The sequence below is a fragment of the Charadrius vociferus genome, unplaced genomic scaffold, assembly GCF_000708025.1.
Source record: "Charadrius vociferus isolate BGI_N301 unplaced genomic scaffold, ASM70802v2 scaffold287, whole genome shotgun sequence".
Taxonomy (NCBI): domain Eukaryota; kingdom Metazoa; phylum Chordata; class Aves; order Charadriiformes; family Charadriidae; genus Charadrius; species Charadrius vociferus.
The window spans coordinates 2,061,178-2,084,266 of record NW_009649568.1 but is presented as its reverse complement, the minus strand read 5'-3'; the positions used below and the strand labels follow the sequence as shown (position 1 = coordinate 2,084,266).

At 50.6% G+C, this 23,089-nt stretch overlaps 2 protein-coding genes across 2 annotated transcripts in view; one reads left to right on the top strand and one right to left on the bottom strand.

The window, feature by feature from the left end:
• Window positions 1–12,710, top strand: part of IGSF3 (immunoglobulin superfamily, member 3) — a 71,979-nt gene extending 59,269 nt beyond the window's left edge. Inside the window, exons 6-9 of the mRNA XM_009890086.1 lie at window positions 3,766–4,176; window positions 5,928–6,335; window positions 11,241–11,681; window positions 12,460–12,710. Coding sequence (XP_009888388.1) covers window positions 3,766–4,176; window positions 5,928–6,335; window positions 11,241–11,681; window positions 12,460–12,710 — 1,511 coding nt within the window. The remainder of the gene's footprint in view (window positions 1–3,765; window positions 4,177–5,927; window positions 6,336–11,240; window positions 11,682–12,459) is intronic.
• A 4,162-nt stretch (window positions 12,711–16,872) lies between these two features.
• ADPRH (ADP-ribosylarginine hydrolase) overlaps window positions 16,873–23,089 on the bottom strand; it is a 9,641-nt gene continuing 3,424 nt past the window's right edge. The window contains 2 exon segments of the mRNA XM_009890085.1: window positions 16,873–17,260; window positions 17,991–18,351. Coding sequence (XP_009888387.1) covers window positions 16,873–17,260; window positions 17,991–18,351 — 749 coding nt within the window.

The following is a 23,089-nucleotide window of genomic DNA, read 5'->3' as shown; positions in this document are numbered from 1 at the left end:
TTGTTGGGAGGGTGAGGTTTGGCTGGCTCAGCACTGGGGATGTCAGTCTTCTTGCAATCTCACTCATGCACCAGCGGCTACAGTCATTTCCATGTCGTGGCAGGCATCTTTAAACATGACCTGGCGAACTGCATGGGGCATAGAGACACCCGCTTTGCGCTGGAGTAGACTTACCCACCAGCATGGAAAGTGATGGACTCCTCGGCGTTCTATTGTACCATTACCATGATGCTGGAGCACTAACTTCCAGCGTTTTGGGTTTTTTTCACCCTTTTAAGTTGTTTTTCCCAAAGGCAAAACGAGCCTTTTGGATCAGTTTGCGTATCTGTGAGTGGTGGCTGATGGTCATCCCTGTGGGAAAGCAGGAGTGCGAGCCGCCCCACGAAGCTTCCCGTGTCTTAACCAGAGTGCAGGCGGAGGATCTCTGCCCTGCACAAGCAAGCAAAGCAGTCTGCAGTCCGAAGGTGAAACTGCCCCAAGGTAGCCTGCACGCCACAGTGTTTGCAACGCAGCAGTTTTCAGCCTGTGGTCTGTAAAAGCCGTGAATTATTTCTATAGGATCTGCAAAAGGTAATGAGGAAGAGGTAGGTGCGCATTTACTGTGCAGGAGCCGGTGCCTGGACGGGGAAGCATTTGGTGTTCACAGATTGGAAAAGACTGAGAATGTCCTCTCTGATTCTGTGGGAGGGAAACGAAACCTGCACTTGCGTCTTCCGTGGTGTGCCTCTGTTAGGAAAATAAGTCATGTTAGATGAGAGGTGCATTGGCAGGGGTGTCATTACGTATCACTGATACCTCTAATCTAGACGAAAATTCACACACGGTGTTATGAACCTGTGCAAGTGCACAGTCTAGCAAAGGGAAGCCCTGTAGTTCCCTGCCAGGGTCTGCCGCTCTGACGGGTAGCAGCAGTAGAAGCAATCGTCTCATCAAGATTTGGGGGACTCTGTGGATGCGTGGGCAAATTCCTGAACGCTGCCCGGAACGGCTGCCAAGGAGGGCTCGGAGGGCGGGACTGCCTGCGTGGAATTTAAGATCTCATTTTTGCCGGCGTTAGTAAGTTTACTTCCCCATCACTCACACCCCCACAAAAGAAGACATCTTCCCAAGTGTCAAAGGGAAGCAGGGAGAGCTCCATGGAGGCCATCCAAGAGCCTTTGGATGACCTCAGGGGTCCGCGCTGGTTGTACAAAGTGAGAATTGCCGTGATCGTGGCCCGGGAACACAGCCTCACTGCTTCCGTGAAATACATCTGTCACATACGAGGTGCAGGTCTGTTACCCCGAACACCGGCTTTAAAATTACTCAGTGCCGGTCCCCCTCATTTTCATGGAGGTGCCGTGATGTGGGAAGAGCAGTGGGAGGAATGCTTGCGTCGCAGCAGCTCTGGTCTGTGCGTACCCTGGCTTTGTCTCCATGTGTGTGTTGATATTGAGCAACCCCACCACACACAGCATGTGTATATACCGCATTTTAATAGATATAGGGCTACTGACTTAACATACACGGTTGCTATAGTAACAGAGGTTTCCTTAGTAACGGTTGCAGAAAATAATCCAGCACCAATTAAAAATAAACTGTTTGGAAAGCGGGCTGGGGGAGAAAGGAAGCTGCTCAGAATCACCTTCCCCGTTATTGGTTCGTCTCCCAGGGACTCGGAAGATTGATTAATGCTTGAAATAACCTTTCTTAAACAACGGTGAGACAAAAAGGTGGGACGGGTGTGGGTGCGGTGGCTAAGGCTGCCATCCTGAAGCAAAAGGAAGGGGAAGGACTGCATCTGGGGTATGGCAGAAATACAAAAGGGTGATGCTAAGTCTCTCCCATTAGGTTGAAGTCCCCAGGGAGGAAAAACAAGGGACCATTTCCCTCCTTCCTTCCCTCTGCTGTCTGTGTGCCATACCCGTGACACAGCCATCGAGTCTTTATTAGCATACTGATTAAAGCCACGGGCAATCCAGGCTCCAGGGGAACGTCTAATGCGATACCAGGATGCCTATCTTAGATGCTGTTAGAGCAGAAAGCGTTGCTGTGGTGGGAGTTCCTCCCTCCCATTTGATGTTGTTTGCCTGTGCCCGTCCTCTCCCTTGGTGCCGTCGCTCATCGCCTGTGCCGACAGGCATCCAAGACCCTGAGGCCCAAGGGGAGCTGGAAGCAAAGCGTGATGCAGAGTGAGGAGCCCATGTCTTGGTGAGAGAGAGGAGACAACATTGCTTCCCTGCAAACGGAGGATGCGTGGGACGGGTTTCCAGGGTGCGGATGGGCACAGCTGCCCTGGCAACCTTTGGTTGTTCATGCCTGTGGTGCCACACTTCTGTCGTGCCACCCATGCCCAGGGTGCTCACGCGGTTTCGTCAGGAGATTTACCGGTTGTCAGCAGAATCCCTTCACCTGGCAGCAAGCTGGCATGCCCCCTCTCAGAAGGAAGCTGCCATTCGAGGGGAGGTGAAGGAGGGGAGGTGGTGGCAGAGCTGTTGGGGAAATGGTGTGTCCGGCCAGGGGCTGCTCCTCCCCTCGGGTCTGTAGCCAGCAGGGCTCCAGAGGACACCAAGCACAAGTGTCACAGGAGGGCGCTTCATGTTCTCCTGCCCTGGGTCGAGACTTGGGCAGCAGGCACAGCCGGAGCACACACAAGGGAGGCTTTATCTCCTGCTCCTGCAGGGAGAGGGGGATCGGAAACCAGTGTGTGTCTCTCCCTGCAGGGACGAGAGCTAATGACACTGCTGTGTCATCTTCAGTGTTGTGTGACCACTTAGCTACCCACATGCGGGCTGCAGTCATGCTTGGGGAGCCGAGGGAGGTGACATGCCTGTGGCTTGTCCGGGCTGTGCGGTCCATGATGGACCTGGAGCCAGAGCTCCTGGCTGCTAGAGCAGAGCTTGCTCCTTCTGATCCTCTCCAGTCTGGTGCTCTTTTTTCTTTTCTGGTTCTGCCCCTGTTTGCTCCCTTATCTATTATGTGTCTGTGGGTTACGTGTCAGTGAGATGGCTGGCATGTGACAGCGGTAAAGTCTTGTTTAATTCACTCTTCCTAGAAATGGTTTTCTCTGGACGTGGTCAACAGCTCATTGCCCTGAGGTGCAAGTGGTATGATTTCACCATGAAAAAGCCCGCTGAGTTTGGCTGTAGTCTTCATGCTAGGTTTGGTGCCTCAGACCACACTGAATTAAGAAAGGGAAGCTTTCAAAGGTCAAACTGTGAAAAAGCAGCCTCTTGCTGAGGGACATGGTGGGAGGATCCAGGAATAAGCGGGGGGGGGGATGAAAGAAGAGATAAGATTTGTTAGGATAACATCTAAATGCTTTTGTCTTAAAGGTCCAGTGCAAGTGGGACCCAGGCAAGAGCAGCCAGCCTGCTGCTGGTGAGGGGTTGAGAAGCTGGAGAGGGACTTTTTACAAGAGCATATAGTGATAGGATAAGGGGTAATGGCTTCAAACTGGAAGAGGGGAGATTTAGAATAGATATTGGGAAGCAGTCTTTCACTATGAGGGGGGTGAGGCACTGGAACAGGTTGCCCAGGGAAGCTGTTGAGGCCCCATCCCTGGAGGTGTTCAAGGCCAGGTTGGATGGGGCTTTGAGCAACCAGGGCTAGTGGAAGGTGACCCTGCCCATGGCAGGGGGGTTGGAACTAGATGATCTTTAAGGTCCCTTCCAACCTAAACCAGTCTATGATTCTATGACTCTCTGGTCCTCCCCAAACCGGGTGAGTTTCTTTTCTGTGTTAATGACCCAACTCTCCTCTTTCTTCTCCGTTCCTCCCCCTCAGTGACCAAGCTGCAGGTGAGCAAGTCGAAGCGGAGCATCACTCTGGTGGAGAACCGGCCCATCCCCCTCAACTGCTCGGTGAAATCCCAGACCAGCCCTGACTCGCATTTCGCCGTGCTGTGGTATGTCCACAAGCCCTCTGATGCCGACGGCAAGCTCATCCTGAAGACCACCCACAGCTCGGCCTTCGAGTATGGCACCTATGCGGAGGAGGAAGGGCTGCGGGGCCGACTGCAGTTTGAGCGCTCGGCGTCGGGGGGGCTCTTCAGCCTGACGGTGCAGCGGGCAGAGGTCCGAGACAGCGGCAGCTACTACTGCCACGTGGAGGAGTGGCTGCTCAGCCCCAACCATGCTTGGTACAAGCTGGCGGAGGAGGTGTCAGGGCGAACAGAGGTCACCGTGAAGCAGCCAGGTACCATGTGCCACGCTGGTGGGGTCCTCTTGGCATTGGCTCTTGTGCATGGCTCGTGAGCTCACTGAGCTTTTCTAGGGCAACACAGATCCTCTGCTCTTCTTTCTGCTACAGCCTTGTCACCCCCTCCTTTCATCCTCGTGCCTGCACGTCCCTGCACAAAGAGAGACATTTTCCCTCCTTCATTTAGGCTGGGTTGGTGTGCGTTTCAGTGTCCCCACATGAAGGTTTTCCATCCACCACGATCTAGAGGGCCACTGTATCCAGCCAGGTGTCTTTATCCTCAAGAGCATCATGTAGCAAGAGTGTCGACTAGCGACCTACCGAGAGAGAACTGGTAGTGCCTGCCTGGGAAAGCATTTTCATGTTTTGCACACAGTTTAATTTTACTCTGTGCCTGCATCCTGGCAGGCGCAGGGAGCCTTGTCTCTTTTCCCTCTGCGCTGTGCACATGCGATGCAAGTAACAAGTTTAATGAGGTGGGGAGCTGGCTGCCAGGAAAGGAGAAATCTGCTCTGCTGATGGTTTCCGTGGCAGCGGACATCACTGTAAAGATGGGATGTTGGAGGAACTAAAGATGGCCCCCATGATCTGGGGACAGAGCCCACATTTTCATGCAAAGGGGGGAGGCAGGTAGGCAAGCACTGTCTTTGAGAGCAGCCTGGACCCCATGTGTCCTTCTGAAGCAGAGCATCAGTACTTCACAAGGAAGCCTGCCTTGTTCCTGCTTGTTCCGGGTGCCTGTTTCTGGAGAATAAAATCCCTCCGGCAGGAGGGACGCACTCAGGATAGCAGGGCTGGACTAGTATGCTTAATGCATTTTCTCTGTCTGGATTCGTCTGGCTAGACACAGGCTCTGGACGGGGGTGTGAGAGGGATACTGGCTGTGGTCCCCAGCTAGTGTACCCAGCACAGCTTTGCCTGGTCACACAGGGACCATAGCAGGCCACGGTGTGCCATTTGCTGCCAGTCCCAGCTCCTCGTTTCTGTCTGCAAGTCCCAAGATGGCTGTGGGGTGGTCAGGGAGCGGGGAGCTGTGATCTGCCCTCTCCTTCCGCTCTCTGGGAAGTACAGTGCCCGTCACTTGCTGCAGCGGCAGTACCAGGGAAGTCCAGACTGTGCCCCTGGAAAGAAGTTATGAAGGAGTTAGGAGTGTACAACACGTCATTTCACATAAAAGAGCTGATTGCAGTCACACCCTCCCCGTGTATCAATGAAATTGTGGAGCAAAACCAGGGACATTCCCAAGGAAACAAAACAGTGTATGTGACTTTGCCCTCATGCCACTTCTCGTTTTGCAATGGTGGTTCCCTGTAATCAGCCATCCAGCCATTCTCTGCCTTGATTTTTTCCCTTTTCCCACTGCAGGAGGGCTTACTGGTCAGGGTGTGACTGGGCTACTGCCCTGCCCCAGGAGGAGTACGAGTAAAGACTGAGGTGTGACCTCCCTTCATAAGGTGTCTGTGCACTTAGGACCCCCAGCTCCTACTGGGAGATTGTGGGTTTCCAGTTCTCTGTGCTGAACGGGGCGTTGTTGGTGGCTAGCCTGAGATTTTCAGAAGACCCTAAAAAACACAAGTCCTATTTGCTTTTCCCTCCTCTTCCCCCCCTCACCCATCTTTCTTTTTCTCCCCTTGCTCATTTCTTTCACCACACCCCAGGATTGTGGCCATGCTGGAAGGGCATGTGGGGAGACAAAGGACCCTTGCAGCTCTCGGTCACCTTGTATTTCTAATGGCCTTTTCCTGTAGATAACCGCCTGAAGGTGAACCAGACCCACAAGAACATCACGGTGCTGGAGAACCAGTGGGTGACCCTGGAGTGCCTGGTCAGCAGCCGGACTAGCCCCTCGTCCCAGCTGTCGGTGGAGTGGTATGTCTGGCGGCCGGGCCACCCGGAGAAGGAGGCGGTGGCCCGGCTGAGCCGGCAGAGCACCCTGCGCTACGGGGACCTGGCAGGGCTGGGCGACCTGCGGAGCCGGCTGCACCTGGAGAGCCCATCCCCAGGTCTCTACCTCCTCTCCATCCAAAATGCCACTGTGCGGGACAGTGGGGCCTATGACTGCCGCGTGGAGGAGTGGCTCCTTGACCCCAGCGACCGGTGGTACAAGCGGGCAGAGGACCTCTCTGGACTCATCACCCTCACAGTCAAGCAGCCAGGTGAGGAGGATCTTGTGCCAACAACTTTCAGCAGCGCTTTGCCCTCTTGGACTGAAGGCATGAGTCACCATCTGTCTGTCATCGACAGCTGGTCCGGGCAGAGGGCAGGGCCGCTGTGCTACAGACCGTGCTGATGCTTTCTTGCATGTGTTCTTGGGTGCAACCCTTGCTTTTCCGGAAGGAGCGTGGAGCAAGCCCTGCTAGATGGGCTTGGGATTTTGTCACCACTGCGTCTGAAAATCTAGTTTTTTACAGGACTTTTGGCAGATTCAATAAGATAGGCTTCTGATTTTATTCACATATTGATTGAGGCTGAGATGGGAGAAGCTATCTGTACTTCCCCGGCGTGTGTCCCAGGGGCAGGATCCTTGCATGAAAAGGGGACAGCAGAGGAGGTCGAGACCCTTACTGGTGTCCAGGCAGTTTCCCACGCCGATGCTCCCCATTCTGTGGGTGAAGAAGCAGATGGGCGGTGTGCAGCTCCAAGGGTTCATCTGTTGATTGGGACAAGGGCTCGGGTTTCTTTATGGGGCGGGAGTTGGCTATGAAGAGCCTGCCTCTATATGGACAAGGGGGTACTTATGGACTTCCTGGCCACCCTTTTGCTCGTTATAGTGTTTGAGGCAGATCCTGCTGCCTAACACCACTGTTTCAGCCGTGCCCAGACACAGGGAGGCAGGCATCAGGGATTGCTGCAGGTGCTTCTTGTTTTTTCCAGGGCCTAGTGGGGTAAAAAGTGCTACAGAAGTTCAAACCAAGGAGGAAACTCCAGTTTCAAAGGTTTGCAAATAGAATAGAATAGAATAGAATAGAATAGAATAGAATAGAATAGAATGTTTTGGTTGAAGGGACCTGCAATGATCATCTAGTCCAACTGCCTGACAACTTCAGGGCTGACCAAAAGCTAAAGCGTGTTATTAAGGGCATTATTCAAATGCCTCTTAAACATTGACAGACTTGGGGCATTGACCACGTCTCTAGGAAGCCTGTTCCAGTGTTTGACCACCTTCTTGGTAAAGAAATGCTTCCTAATGTCTCATCTGAAGCTCCCCTGGCACAGCTTTGAACCATTCCCACGCATCCTATCACTGTGTACCAGGGAGAAGAGCTCAGCACCTCTGTCTCCACGTCCCCTCCTCAGGAAGCTGTAGAGAGCAACGAGGTCGCCCCTCACCCTCTTTTTCTCCAGACTAGACAAACCCAAAGCCCTTAGCTACTCCTCATAGGACATTCATTCCAGTCCTTTCACCAGCTTTGTTGCCCTCCGCTGGATGCATTCAAGGAGCTTAACATCTTAAATTGTGGGCCCCAGAACTGCACACAGTACTTAAGGTGAGGCCGCACCAACACTGAATACAGCGGGATAATCACCTCTTTTGGCTGCCTGGTTATGCTGTGTTTGGTGCAACCCAGGATGCAGTTTGCCCTCTTGGCTACCAGGGCACACTGCTGACTCGTATTGGGGCTGTTGTCAGCCAGCACCCCCAGATCCCTTTCTGCAGGGCTGTTCTCCAGCCATTCCCCTCCCAATTTATACTTGTGCCTGGCTTACTGTGTCCTAGGTGCAGAATCCAGCATTTGCACTTGTTAAATTTCATCCAGTTAATCATTGCCCAATGCTCCAATCTATCTAGATCCCTCCGCAAGGCATCTTGTCCCTCAAGAGAGTCAACAGTATCTCCCAGTTTGGTATCATCAGCAAACTTGGCTAATGGTGCATTCAACTCCTGCATCCAGATTGTTGATAAATATATTGAACAGAACTGGCCCTAGAATTGAGCCCCGAGGAACACCACAGGTGACAGGTCACCAGCCAGATGTAGCCCTTTTCACTACAACCCTTTGAGCTCTGCCTTTCAGCCAGTTCTTCACCAGCGCACCGTGATCCCACTTAGCCCACAGTTTGACAGTTTGTCCAGGAGGATGTTGTGAGAGACAGTACCAGAAGCCTTACTAAAATCCAGAAAAACTACATCCACCACCTTCCCTTCATCCACTGGGTGGGCGACCTTATCGTAGAAGGATATTAAATTAGTTAAACTGGACTTTCCCTTTGTGAACCCGTGTTGACTATGCCTGATGATTGCATTTTTCTTTAAATGCCTTTCAGTAGTACCCAGTATATAATCTTCTTAATTCTTCCAGGAACTGAGGTTAGACTAACAGGTCTGTAGTTCCCTGGGTCTTCCCTCGAGCCCTTTTTGTAAATCGGAGTAACACGGGCTAGCTTCCAGTCAGTGGGGATCTCCCCAGACTCCCAAGGCCTTTGGATGATGATTGAGAGGGATCCTGCCATAACATCCACGTGTTCCTTCAGTACTCTGGGATGGATCCCGCCAGGCCCCGTGGCTGATACAGCTGGGCCGTTACAATTTCAGTATCCACAAATGGCAAATCACTGTTTCCACACTTGTGTTATACTAACACCCATTATTATTAAAGTAATATTATTGGATTGATCAGTATTATTAAAGACTGAGGCAAAAAAAGCATTGAATGCCTCTGCTTTTTCTTCATGCCTATTAGTCAGGTGACCATCTTCAACAAATATCGGTCCAACGTTTTCTTTAGACCTCCTCCTGCTATTAACATACTTTAAAAAGCCCTTCTTATTATCTGACAAAACACTGGCCAGTTTCAACTCTCATTGAGCTTTGGCCTTTCACATCTTCTCCTTGCACATATGAAACAGAGCTCCAATCTTCCTGTGAAGCTTGACCTCGCTTCCAGAGACCATACAATTTCTTTTTCCTCTTGAACTCCATGAGGAGTTCCTGTTCAGTCAAGCTAGTCTTCTGCCCCGCTTGCTTTACTTACAATGCAGTGGGATTGCCTGCTCCTCTGCTTCAAAAAGGTGGTTCTTAAAGACTGACCAGCACTCATGGACTCCTAAGCCCTCAAAAGCAGATTCCCGGGGTATTCTGCTAAGTTTTGTCTGTTCTAACTACAGATAAGCTGCAAGGACAATTTATCTTGGAAAATACGGGTTCCCTAGTTTTTGAGGCAAATGACTCAAGATTAAATGTCTGTCTTAAAGGCTGTAGGTCAAATAACAGTTATGGTCCTCATTTGCTGAGTACTTTTCAGCATGTAAAGCATCTACTCTGCAAATACTGCTGTGGTACTTTATGCCTGTCCATTCCAGCGAGGTGTCAGCCTTGTCACTCTGCAGCGGAGCTGGCAAGAGGGTAAGATTCTGGAAAGATTTTAGTGGTCATTCCTGGCAGAGGAGATTTTTGCTGCAGAGGAGGAGCTTGCTTGGGAAAGGTCCTTGCTTGGGAAACTTTGCTGGCCAAGGTGGCTTGAGCAGAGACCAACCCCAGGCAATCCCTGTACCCTGCATGCCTGCATGGTTGTAAGTGCAGCTCTTCATCCAGGCTGAGAATTGCCAGCCCTGATGGAGGGGGGAAATCCTTGAGGCTTATTTTGAATTGCAGAAGGATGCAAAGTGGGAAGAAGAGAGGGAGTTGGGGGTGCACTGATTCAAGACAATTTTTTTTTTCTAAAAGTGCTTTGTTGTTGTTTGTTTTTCTTTCATGGCAGCCAGGAGCTAACAAAATGACTAACCTTAAAAATAGCGGAGCTTGTGACTCATGTCTCTGTAGTTAGGATCTCCATGCTTATCTTTCAGGACTGTAATCATGAGCAATTGGAAGAAAAACCCTCTCAGCACCTTCAGCAGTTCTCTTTCTGCTTAGCCTGCTGAGGTGGGGGAGGCTCTGTGTTGGTTTTGACAAGCCATTTCCTCCCCTTCCTCCTTTTTGCCTCAGTAGTCTCCGAAATCTCGGGACTTACCTCATTCCTGTTTCTGCTCAGGAGTCGTGCCGGGGAAGATGTGAACTGAAAACACCCGTGTTGCCTATGGCCTGTAGAGCTCTGGCTTTAATGAAGATTTTCCTTATGGGACCATTTAAAAAGCATAGGGCAGGTGCAGTAATGAGGAGCCCCACAGCTGATGAGAGCTGCGGGACAGCAGCCCCCTCCTGCAGGGACGCCTGGGGTCTGCGCGAGGGAGGGCTTGCCCAGCTACCTTCCCTGGAGGAGAAAGCACCTCTCTCTTTGGTGAGCTATCAGCTTGCCCTTCCGTCTCAGCCCCCGTGTCGGAAAGGACTTTTTAATTTTTAAATGAAAGCTTAGATCCGGACTGATTGTGATCCCTGGAGTATGTGTTCCCTGGCAAGATGACTAAACCACATGTTAATTGCTCTTGAAGTCAGCCTTTAATCAACTCATCTTAGATTCTGGCCGCTGCATCTCAGCTAGGTAAAAACATCTCTAGCTTTGCTGCAAGGGCTAGAGGAAAAAAAATGAGAGGCAGACTTTTGGAAGCACCCTTGCTGTGTCTGTGCTGAGGACATCTCCATGGAAGAACCTCTTACCTAAATAACTTCCCAAATTGCTGGAAAAAATCCTCTCCTCCTCGCTCATACTGATTTTCAAGTCCTTTGAGCGCTCTCAAAGAAATAAAGAATAAGCGTGGAGTGCACTGCTCTTTGCACCAGTAGCTGGGGAGTAGTAGTATGTCGCTCCTCAGCACATGCACCAAACCTTGGTATTTCCTGATGTGTTCTTCTAGCACATCTGGATGAGCTGCAGCAGCTTTCTCCTCTCACACGCGTGCCCATCAGTTGGTGCGAGGGTGTGCGAGGGCAGGGTGGTAGCACAGCGCTCACAGCCAGCTCCTGTTTGACCCTGTGCCAGGTGGCGCACGCTGAGGTGAGGATGCTGAGCCTGCAGGGTTGACCACAGAGGTACCCATGGGACTTGGCAGGTTGCATCAAGCCTTTGGGTTTTGCTTGGATTGTACCCAGCACCAGCATTGTGACAGTCGGTCTGCGCCAGGGCAGGGTGGCTTTGATGATAGCATTTTGCTCAGTGCTCACCTCTCCCCTTTTGTCATCTCAGATCCCACCTTGCAGGTAGACACAGCCACCGCCAACCTCACGGTGCAGGAGAAGGAGTCCTTCCCACTGGACTGCAGCATCCTGTCCCGCTCCAGCCCCGAGTCCCATTTTGCAGTGACGTGGTACAACCTACGGGCCAAAGAGGCAGGCAGCCGCACAGAGGAGGACAAGGAGGAGGAGGAGGAGGAGGAGGAGAGGGAGGCGGTACTGAGCGTGGGCCCTGATGCTGTCTTCAGCCCCGAGGCCAGTCGCTGGGAGGGCCGCCTGCGATTCCAGAGGCTCTCGGCAGTGCTTTTCCGGCTGACGGTGCTGCAAGCTGGCGGTGCCGACACGGGCAACTACTCGTGCCGCGTGGAGGAATGGCTGGCGGACCCCAACGGCGTGTGGTACCGGCTGGCGGAGGAGGAGTCAGGGACAGTCGCTGTTCATGTGCAGGATGCAGGTGAGAAGAGGCAACAACCCTCTTGGGGACATGGCCCTGGCATCCCCTGCATCTTTGGCTCAACCAAGATAAAATGGCCAAAGAGTGAGTGGGATGGGGTCTTGCCTGCACCAGGGCTAATCTGTGGTGCCGGTGCTTTTCCAGTCAGCTTGGTGGCGTGTAGCCCAGCTCTTGGCTGGGCTTGCACATCTGCGCTGCGCTTAGCTCTGTGCTAGGGCTACCCGCCCCACAGCACTTACTGCCCAGTGTGTCTGGGTCAGCGGGGACAGACATTGCCCCCCACTGGGGTTTAGCCTTTCTGTTTGGGAAACACGTGTGGAATTTGGCTTAGTTCTGCGCAACGACACAACCTGTGGCACAAGGGTGTCCTCCTAGCAACTCTTGAAGCCATCGGATGGTTTAGAAGCCCCAGAGAGGTCATGAGAGTTCTGTGAGCTGTGAAGGGAGATACCCTGGGGTCCCGCCTCTGTGTACCACCACTGAGGGAAACAATGCTTTGCAAGGTTCCCGGCTTTATAAGACAGCAGAAAATCCACACAGAAAGTCCAGGGGGGACTCTCTAGCACTCATGAAACTCCTGGGGGAAATAAAGCCGAAACATGCCCTGCAATAGGTTTTTTTTGCTGCTCTGTTTACCAATATTGGTATTTTTCTCAGAGCCTCACTTCCTACGTTGACACAGATTAACGAACATCTGGGTTTTGTGTTTCTGAAGATGTTTATAGGCCACGTGTTGCAGAGAAGCTCTGAAATGTGACCATCCTGTGTCTCTTTCCAGGCTCCACCCTGCAGTCTGTCATCTGCTCCAACGACGCCCTCTTCTACTTTGTGTTCTTCTACCCCTTCCCCATCTTCGGCATCTTGATCATCACCATCCTCCTGGTGCGGTTCAAAAGCCGAAACTCCAGCAAGAACTCAGAGGGAAAGAATGGGGTCCCCTTGCTGTGGATCAAAGAGCCTCACCTCAACTACTCTCCCACTTGCCTAGAGCCACCGGTCCTCAGCATCCACCCGGGAACCATAGACTAAAAAGGCAGAGGCACCCGGAGAGACATGCAGAGAGAGAGAAGCAGAGACACACCGAGATCCCTAAGGAACAGAGTGGGTTTTGTTATTCTTGTTTCATTTGTTTCACTGTCTGTGCTCCAGCATGGCGGCTGAGCTCTGCGGAGTGCCCAGCTGGCAGGGACAGGAAGGTCCGAGGCTTCCTCCAGCGCCTGTGGGAACACACCGCCTCATCCCAACAGATGGAGGGTCCCTGCACTTGCTGTACATAGCGGATGTTCCTCTCGGATTAATTTTGCTCCCGCCAATTGCTGTCCTTTGGGCTGTTACTTTTTTGTTGTCGTTTCTTTTTTGGTCACTCCAAGAACTGTAGGCTTCCCCTGCCCTCTGCACAGTGAGGAGATCCCAGGGGGCTTTTGGTCCAGGGGCAATCTCTTTGGAAGTAAATGTATGTGTTTTTCCAAAACAGACTGTTGTTTTCCTCGTCAGACTCAGTGCCATGGTGAAGGAGGTCTTTTCCCTTGGTGCGCTGAGCTAGCTCCTCCCTCTTCCAAAACAGACAAAGCCAGGTACGCCGCTGAGGGGTTAGCTGGGCTGTCGGGAGGTCCATCTCAAAGGCTGGCTGTAGCCTCAGTATCTTCTTGCCTCCATCTTACTGTTCTCTCAGGAGGGGACAACTCACCTTTTGGGAGCATTTCCCAATCTTGGAGAGACTGACTATTCAGCGTGCTTGCAGTCAGGACAAAAGCAATTTAGTTTGTCTCCAGGAACTGAAGGGGGAGATGGAAGGAGGACACCTGAAAGCCCTGACTTTGTTGGTAGCAAAGAGGGTCCTCATACGGTCCAGCTTACCAGAGTCGTGCTTCTCCCTGCTGTCCATGCTGCCACCTCTGACGAGGCGGGTCCCCTCTGTGCCCCAGTCGCCCTGGGGGCAGGTGGCTGGATCCAGCCTCTGAAGACTTCAACATGACCAAAGTAATGACTCTAGAAAGTGGGAAAGGGAAAGGAAGCTCCATGGTTGGGTTCACAGCCCCTGAATGGTTCAGCCAAGGATCCCAGTTGCAGCCACACCATGCAGCAGGGATGTGCAATTAGCCACCACGTCTCACGAGTTTCCTTGTGGCTTGCACAACTTCCGGGCGTGAGCTTGGACAAGACAAGGAGTCTGCAGCACATTGGCGCCCTGGAGGCTTCACTGTCCCCTTGGGCCACAAGAAATTTCCCCTTGTGCATGCGCGTGCATCTGCCATTTTTCATTCCTGGGGGTTTAGGAGGAGAAACCATTTCTCCATAAGCTCCCCCTCCTGGCAAAGTCACCTGCTCTTGGTAGGCAGTCGCTGTGGCAGGAAATGCTGTTCTTTCTGTGAAAGATATGGCTCTCGCGAACCAAACCAGGGCTCTTGCCGCATGGGGCACCGGAGCTCCCGTACCCCGTAATGCCAAGTACCCCTGCCCTGTGGAGGAAACCGCCTCCTCCCCCATACGCCCTAAGCGTTATGTCTGGCGGAAGAAAATGTTTGCCAAAAATGGCCTTTTGTTGTCTTCCTTGATGTCTTCCTGGCAAATACGGCCATTTATTTTTTGCAGCATGGCTGATGCCAACTGGGGTGGATGGGCACAGCTGCAAGACACACACCCCCCCCCAACCTTGGAGAGAGAGGTGCCATACCCACAGCCTCTGTCCTCTTCAGAAGGTTCGGACTGCTCTTTGTGAAGAGAAGGGGACCTCAGCAGATGCTCTGTAGCACTAGTTGGTTAGACCCTTATGCCTTCATGTTTCAGAGGTGGCGAAGCCTCAGGTGGGACATCTGCACCATGCATCCCCTCTCCCAGCTGGGAGGGGGCCCACGTGGTTGCCGACCGTGCCGTGCCAGGGCGTTCAAAGTCAGCCACCTCTGCTCCACCAGAACGGCATTGGTTTCTTCTTCCGCTGGGAAGCCCAAATTTCACTCATCCCTCTGTGAAATCTGCCTCCTCAAGACATAACTGCTTACTGGCCCCAGCATATGCATAATATCACACTCCTATATATATACATATATATATATATATGTATCACACACCCACACACTTGTCTTCCCTTTTCTGGATGCGGCGTCTGCAAAGAGAGGAGTGGGATGAGAAGTTGAATGGAAATGAAGAACCGAGGCACAAACAGCTGCAGCCAGTGGGTATTGTTTCATAAATGTAGTATCTCCTGTACATACTGCTCCCAGGCAGGAACTGCAACTCATTTCAGCTTTAAAGGAAAAAAAAAAAATAAAATGAAGTCAGCGGGAGCTGTTCTTTCCTGGGAGAGCACTGTGCTGCATCCGAGCCACGCTCCTCCTCGCCAGCCTGTCTGCCCTGGAGCAGGGCTCTCCCAGAGGGCTGTCCTCCCCCTGGCCAAAACGGGTTCCTTCCGAGCCCGGCGGTTCCTGCACCGAGCCCGGGCTTTCCCGGGAAGTGGCTCCCATGGTGATCCCTGAATGTACTTTGCCGGTGACATGTCTCCGTTGCTCTGGCAGTGTGTTGCCCAGTCTCAAACTTCTCTCTGTTTTTATAAGGCAGACTCTTCCTGTAACGAGTTTTAACGCGAAGCTTTTCAAACTACTCTCTGCTGTAACTTTCTGTAACGAACCCAAGAAGAAAGAGAGACACCCTATCCATGCATGATGTGGAAAAATGTTTGGGATTTTTTTTAAAAAACAAAAAACTTTGTACTATATTGCACTAAAACATGTTTTATACAACACACCTGAGAGCTGTAGTAAACTGTGTTGAAATTGTGATTCCTAGTGCTGCTGGTTTTTGTCAGATTTGGGCTTTCACTATGCCTTTATGCGACATTTCACTATGCCCTGCATAAAGGTGTGCTGAACTCCCAAGCCCGCTCCCCCTTTTAGGCAGCCTCTTCCCCCTCCCACCACCCCAATTCCCTGATGCATCATCTCTCCTCCCGCCCCAGTAGCGCATCTCATCTCTCTTACAAGCCGGAGCTTGCAGACACCTTGCAGCCTCTGGCTCTTCATACTTCTCCCTCCCATCCCGTAATTCATCCCATAATAGAACATAACATTTAACAGAGGCATGTCAGGTCTATTTATTGAATGGGGTACACCGGTTGGAAATTGCTGTGAAAATAATATGTACTTTGCTGTGTCACAGTCTGGATTTGAAGAAAAAACGTATTTTTTATAGAATTATCCATAGCAAATGTTAAGCAAATAATCTTTAGTAACCTTGATGTAAGCAGAAGAATATAGTTCACTACAGAAGTTGCTTAAGTTGATGTAAAATGCAACCTTTTAATTCTCATTATCCACTTTTACCTTGAATAAGGGTTTGGTCAGTAGTCTTGAACTCCCCCATTAACTGAATTAGGGAAGTAGCGTAATACATTCTTACCTGTATAGCAAAAGCGCTGTGAAATTGTGCAAAATGCACTGCCGACGCAGCTGTCGGCTTGGGTTTGGCTTTCTTCCACATGCATTCAAAACAAAACAAAAAAAATGTCCTCTGCTAAAATAACTGTATGAGAAAACTCTGTTGTCCCTGGACACAACTAGCTGTTTGCTCCCCCCACCGCCATTCGGTTGTTTTGGGCTGTACCTGGTATAATCTCTAAGGCGGACAGGTTTTAGCTTTCCACATGCTCGGTGCCAGCTGGCAAGTGGTGTCCCTGGCAGTCCCCACCAGTGGTAGAGTGGTGAGCCGGGGCTAGCCATCACGAGTTTGCTGGGAGGCATCTCCGCCAGCCGGCGTACGCTCCCTGCGGCCAGGCGTGCGTCTCTCACCCCCTCTGGCACGCTTGTACCCTGCTTTGGGGCAGCCTGCGTGGGTTTTGCTGCCCGTCCTGCTGCTGGCACATCGATAGCAATGTGGCAGTGGGTGCTGCTGTTCCCCCTGAGGACCAGACGATGTGCAGCTGCCGTGCTGAGGAGGAGGGATGTCGCAGGGCTCGGCTGCTTGAGGTACAGACACACCGTTGCGTGCTCCCATCAAAACCCCCTTGTATCTGCTTTCCCCCCACCCACCGCCCACAAGCCCCAAGCTGCGAGCTCCAAAACGGCCTCCCCACTGAAGCCAACACACACAAACAGAAAAAGCAGGCCTGGCTTTGGCTCAAACTTTGCAAACCCCTGAGTAAGCGAGGGGCGGCATGTGGAGTAAGCGGGCCCCTGGGGCATCCCTGCCGCCCCCCTGCCTAGGTGATGCGGTACAAGCCCTTGGCCACCTGCTCCAGGCGGTCCCTGTACTCCAGGTGGGCACAGAGGGAGGCACCGACCCCTCGGAAGCCGTGCATGGCCCCCCACCAGCAGGCTGCGATGGCAGCGGTGGAGTCGCTGTCGCCCCCGTGGAAGAAAGCCCGGTGAGCCAGCTCTGCCCAGGAGTCCCCTGCGCCCAGCAGCGCGTCGTAAGCGATCATGGGGGCGTCGTGCCCGCTGCTGCCCCCCCAGCCATCGTAGCTGAGGGAGGTGTAGAACGCGTCTCTCTCTTCCACTCCGTACTTGGGGGGGAAGGTGGGCGGGGAGACCCCGTCTGATATGCCTCTCTGCGCCAGGTATTTTTCCCATCGCTCTTCAAAGTAATGCCTGCAAAACAGGAGAGAAGATGGAGGGGCTGTAGGAGACGTCCCACAGCAGAAGCATACACCTGAGCTCCGCGCAGGCGCTCCCGGCCACATCAGGAGGCCGGAGCAATAGCTCGGCAAAATGGTAGGCGTCCCCCGTTTGTCAAACTAGGGACATGATTTACAGTAAGAGGCACAAGGACATGTTTCAGTGAGCTAAGATTTCCCCTCCCTCCAGCCACATGGGAGAAGGCAGCCCAGCACCTGCTGCTGTCGCACTGCACAGGATTCAAAGGCTCAGAGCGAGAACTGAGTCATCCTCCCAAATTCAGAGTACCTCCACCCCTGTCTGCGTGTGCCCCTGAGCACAGAGCCACGCTGAATCTGCAGCCAGATTTGGTTATAACTTTCAAACTGAGCTCAGCCCTAAGCCTGGTGCTGTTCCCCAGCCTTGCTTCCCATCTTTCATCAGATCACGGTTGCTTGAGATGACAAGTCGAGCTACCTCATACTGGATCCAAAAAATGTCACAACGACATGACCTAAACACAATCTGACTTTTTTTTTTTTTTTTTAAATAAGTTAGAGGCATTTTTTTTCCCTGGGGAACTTGAGAGACTTTCTGAATCGATTTGATCCCATGGCAGGCGTGTGCCGCTCTAAGAGTTTACCATAATGTGATTACTGAAGCTCAAGTATAAACAGAGCTCGCCCTAATTTTAACAAAACGCGGTGTAGGGAGCGCAGCTGACCATTGCCCCATGTTCTCCTCCACGAAGAAGCCGGTGTCCTGCACGTAGGCTTTCGCCCGCGGCAGCACCTCCAGCAACCGCTTCCCCCAGGCCGGGGCGGGCACGCCATTCACTGCGAGAGCCGTGAAGAGGGCGGAAGCCAGGGACCCCAGGTAGCCGGTGGGGTGGTGGTGAGTCATTCGGCCGCTCTCGATGCTGACTTGCACCAGGGTGTCCAGCTCGGCAGGGTGGTGGAAACGCAGCCCGATGCACATGGAGCGCATGGCGGCCCCGCAGCCTCCAGCCCGGGGGTTGAACGGGATCCTCCAGCCATCCGGCCGCTCTGGATCCAGCTTCAGCGCATTCTTCTCACACATCGCACCTGGACAGGAAGGGCAGAGCCCGAGAGAGAAAGAAAGGAAAGAAAATAAAGAAACAGAAACGCACACCAGTAGGTGACAGGGTCACATAGCTCAGGAACCGAGGAAAGACAGGCAGGGTAGCAGGGAAGGAAGCGTTACTCTCTTTAAAGGATTCGGGCTTCCCTGTAAGAACATCAGTTGCCTGCTTACATGTGTTTCTTGCCTTAAATTGCCAGTGGATCCTGCATATTCCCAAGCAGACCTGATAATACCTGTTTGTGAAAATAAGAAGTCTAGGGGAGTAAAAAAACATTCCACTGCTGATTTATGTAATTTACATTGTTTATATTTACATTTCATGTTATTTATTTAATAATTGATCTAGAAAACATATTACTATATATATTGGGTATATGACGTACACATATATCTAGATACCTAGCTAGACATACATAAATATAAAGGAGGTTTGGAGGGCCATCAGATCACATTGACCCCTGATCCACAGCATGCCTATGTACCTCTGCAGTTTTTTCCTGACAGTTGTTTAGCCTCTTTGCAGGACCCTTTATAGACAGTGACCCCACGTGCTCCCCAGGAATCTTTCCCGTTGCCTCGCTGATACGAAATGTTTTCCAGATCTCCCTTGCTGCAGTTTCTGTTTGTCAGAAAGCAGTGAGTGTAGTATCTGCCTCACCACAACATGGTCTGCATAGCTGGCTTTACAATATTCCACTTAAACAAGCCGAAGAACAACTGTACTAGGTCAGACCAAAGGTCTGTCCAGCCCACTAGCTCATCTCCAAACACAACCACTAACAGGTAACTACAGAAAGGCTACAACAAACGAGGCAAGTACCATGTTTCCCTAGGAAGACCCACCTGGCTTCTCGCAGACAGAGGAGCACACCTGCTTGAGTCAGAAAATGGATGCAAAATGCTGTGTTCAATAACCCCCAGTGGACCCAGCCACCATGAACTGGTCTCCTTAGCTTGAACCCACGCATGCCTTCAGATTCCTTTAACATCCCATGGTAACCAGAGCCACGATTTTGTTATGCAGAGCATTTCCTTTTGTTTTAAACTGCCATTTGACAATTTTCTTTCATTCCCCTCCAATTCTTACATTACAAGAAATAACAATTTTTCATGCTCCACGCTATTCAAGATGATATACTTTGTCCCGCTTTGTCAGTTTTCTCCCGCTCTGAGCTGACACCGTAGTCCAATTTTGCTTCTCTTCTGGTGGGAAACCACACCGTAACTCCTCCTTGCCCACCTCCATCTCCTTCCCAGTTCTGCTATTTACTTTTTAAAGAAATGACTCTGCTTCTTCCCATGCTGCTTCTTGAGAAACTCACTTGTTAGTCCAGCACATTCATAGGACAAAGCCATCTGTACAAACACATCCAAATTTCAGAGCCCAGCCGGCTTCCCCAGCCAAGACTGTGAAAGAAGTTTTGAGAGCGAAGCCCAAATGCTAGTGTGCCAGGAAGAGGAAACAGGTTTGAAACATGAAACTATCTTTGATTCTTTTCTACCTTGCCTTTTTCTCCTAGACTTCTCTTCTGGCCAAATCTAAAATACTTCTTTTCTAGCAGAAAGGTAAATCAAGGGCAGGTTTCAAGCAGCTTCATTAAAGTTTTAATGTGTTGGACAACAGCAAAAGTGGACTCAAAAGACTAGTCTTTCTCCTAACCCCAGCGTGCCCAGTCTTGTCTCAGACCCATAGGACAACAGCAGTGGTTGACTTGCTCATGCACCCAAAATTAGACTGTTGCTCCTATACTTCGCTGCCTAACCAGGACAGGTAGCTGATAAACTTGCAGGTCCTCTGTTACTTTGAAAGTCAAACTAGGTAGAACAGAACAGCAAGGAAGAAGCCTGGTCTAGAAACTTCACATAACTCTACAATTCAATTACTTTTGGTGCAATTTGATCGCCACGATCTAGGAGCTTGCTAATCACAGCTAGGTCCTGCACTAAGTACTCTGCAGAGCTGTTCACTTCTGCACTGTCACGCATGTACTTGGCAGTAGGGTTTGGTGTTTGGCAGTCTGTTTCACCTGCACATGGCAGTTTACAGCACCCTTGTAATCAAAATACCTCCACATCCAAGCACAGCTTTAAGACTGGCTTTTGGATATGTGCTAAAAATAAATAACTGCTGGCTGCTGTCAGGAATAGGGTCATGTGGGTCCTTTTATAGTTCTGGTCTTTAGTGTATTTCTTTCCCGACAGTGTTGTTACATTATAGCCTTATTAGATCAGCTCAGGATACAGCCCTCTGTGCAGTGTGACCGGATGGACCAGCTCCCCATGAAAGGTTGTCTCAAACTGAAAAAGCAGCTCGGTCCTGTGGCTGTCGGGCTACTTGCCCCGCAAGCCTGTCAACCGAAATCAACTTTGAGAATGGAAGTGGCCTATGCAAGTCTCCCCCACAGGAAAAAACAGGTTGCTGATGAGTGCAGCCCACACGGTCAGACTCACTTCAGCTCTTGTGAATCTGAATTCCCCACAGAGTGACCCAGGCACAAACCAGACCTGCTATTTCGCCAGCCTCATCCATGCCTGCTGTGCCAGCACACCAGCCTCTCGCTGGACGCCACCGTCACACCCTTCCCAGTAGATGAGACCTGCTGTTTTTGCAGTGTCACACGGCCAGCCAACCCCTGGATCAGTCCAGATGTTCCTTACACATACTTCTTCCTGGTGATTTGCAGAGTGAAAATTGCAGGGCCATGTTTCTCTGCTGGAAGGAGCAGTAGGCAGAGCTTTTGGTGTGGGTAGCACTGGGCTCTGCTGGCACTGTTTGCCACCATCCTCTTAACTGAACTGCCTGAGAGTTTGTTTTTGTGATGTCTCAAAGTGGTAATGTATTCAAGCCTCTAAATCTGCTTTTCAAGTAGTTTATTAATTCAGTGCTGGCTGCTTTGTATCATAATCGTTAAGAGAGATATCAGTATAATTTCCAACTTCATGATGATTAACAGAAAATTGAGGCATTTTTTCAAAAATCTAAGTATACTGAGCATTGCACTTATGACCTATACTAGGACATTAAAAAGACCCTGTCAAACAAAGCCACATTTTTAAAAAGCTGTGCTGACTACCCTATTCATATGTTCTTTCCTGCTGAAACAGACTTTCTGGCAGGAAGGCAAGGGAAGGGGAGAGAGCAAAGGGCCTAGGGGAGATTAAAATCAAAATCTGCATAACAAAAGCAAAACGAACTCTAATCCTGCTGGAACTGTGAGAAAGACATTTCTTCAGGACATGTTTGTGCATGTTGAGAGCAGGCAACTCAGTCCTTGATAAAAAGTGAGCTTGTTTTTGCACTAACTGTAGTGAGAAAAAAATGAGGAAGATGACAAGATTTAAACTGTAAGGAAAGAGTAGTTATTTCACAATAAAAAGTTACTTACAGCTTTAAACCTTTTAAACAGTTAAAATATTAAAACATTTGAAAGCTGATTTAGGAAGACTGAGCTGAAATCACATCAGGTCTTTTTTTTAAAAACAGGTTTAAAAAAAAAAACTGCTGTAGGAGTTTTTGAATCAGGAAATTTTGTTTTGGAAATCCACCAAATCCTGGTTAGGAATCCTTTGTACTAATAATAAGAAAATAAAAGTAACCTGAGGAAAGAAGAAATACAAGCAAAAAGCAGTGAGTGAAGAAAGACAACCTGAAAAAGCTGCAAGTATGGTGTGACTGGACGCTATTTCTGGAATAGGCTTCCATTCCACTTATTTAGACTCTTCATGAGCACAGAGAATAACAGTTGTTTGGGATCAATCAATACACATAAAAAAGGTGAGTTAAAGCAACCACATAGTGGTAAATAATTACACAGGGAGAGGACTTGGACCAAAAGAGTTTTGAAGCAAAAGGTTTTCTGGAGAGCTGTGGAGGCAGGTGTAGTTGTATAACATAAAAAGAAATATATGTCCATGCTTGTGTAGCTTAATTCGTTGGCTTCATTACCTGCAAAGAACAATGAATTTGGGGCTGTGGCACAACACAAAGAGCAATAATGGATGCAGGGGTTTACTTGCCATTGAATTAAGACAACGAGTTCTCTCCTGGGGATGCATACTCCAGGGACCCTGTCACCATAGCTGTCCGGTGACTCATAAGGTTGTGGGAGTCCCTTTATTACTGCAGGTTTTGGTTTTCGGGTCTGGACTCCCTTGCGTGGGCGAGCAATGTGACTGTCCCCCACTGTTCTGGGGGAATCTCTTCTCTGTTGGGTGAAAGTTGCAGCAGCAACTTTCCATTCTCAGCCTTAAGGGCTGAAATTCCCCCATGAGTACTTACTTTTGCCAGAACAGCATCACCTTGGATTATGTTCTCAGTTAAAATCCACTTACTCTGAACTGCTGAAAGAAATTTTTGACAAGCAACTTCTATCATTAGGATTTATCAATACGGCATGGAGACTCCAGACAGCAGACAGCTTTTCAGGATATGGATTAGGTATTATTCCCTTTGGTAGTACATCAGTGGGCATTAAACTGTTAAGTATCAGGATTTAAGCTCTCAGAGCCAAGCACCTTTCATGTGGCTGCAGCAGGAGCACTCCAGAATGCTGTTGCAAGAACATTCCCAACAGACTTCCATTCCATGAAGAACCGCCCACTGCAGGTGAAGATCAAGTGCGAGACCACCTGAGGAACCTGAAGGTGCACAAGTCCATGGGACCTGACAATATACATCTGCAGGTCCTGAGGGAACTGGCAGATGAAGTTGCTAAGCCA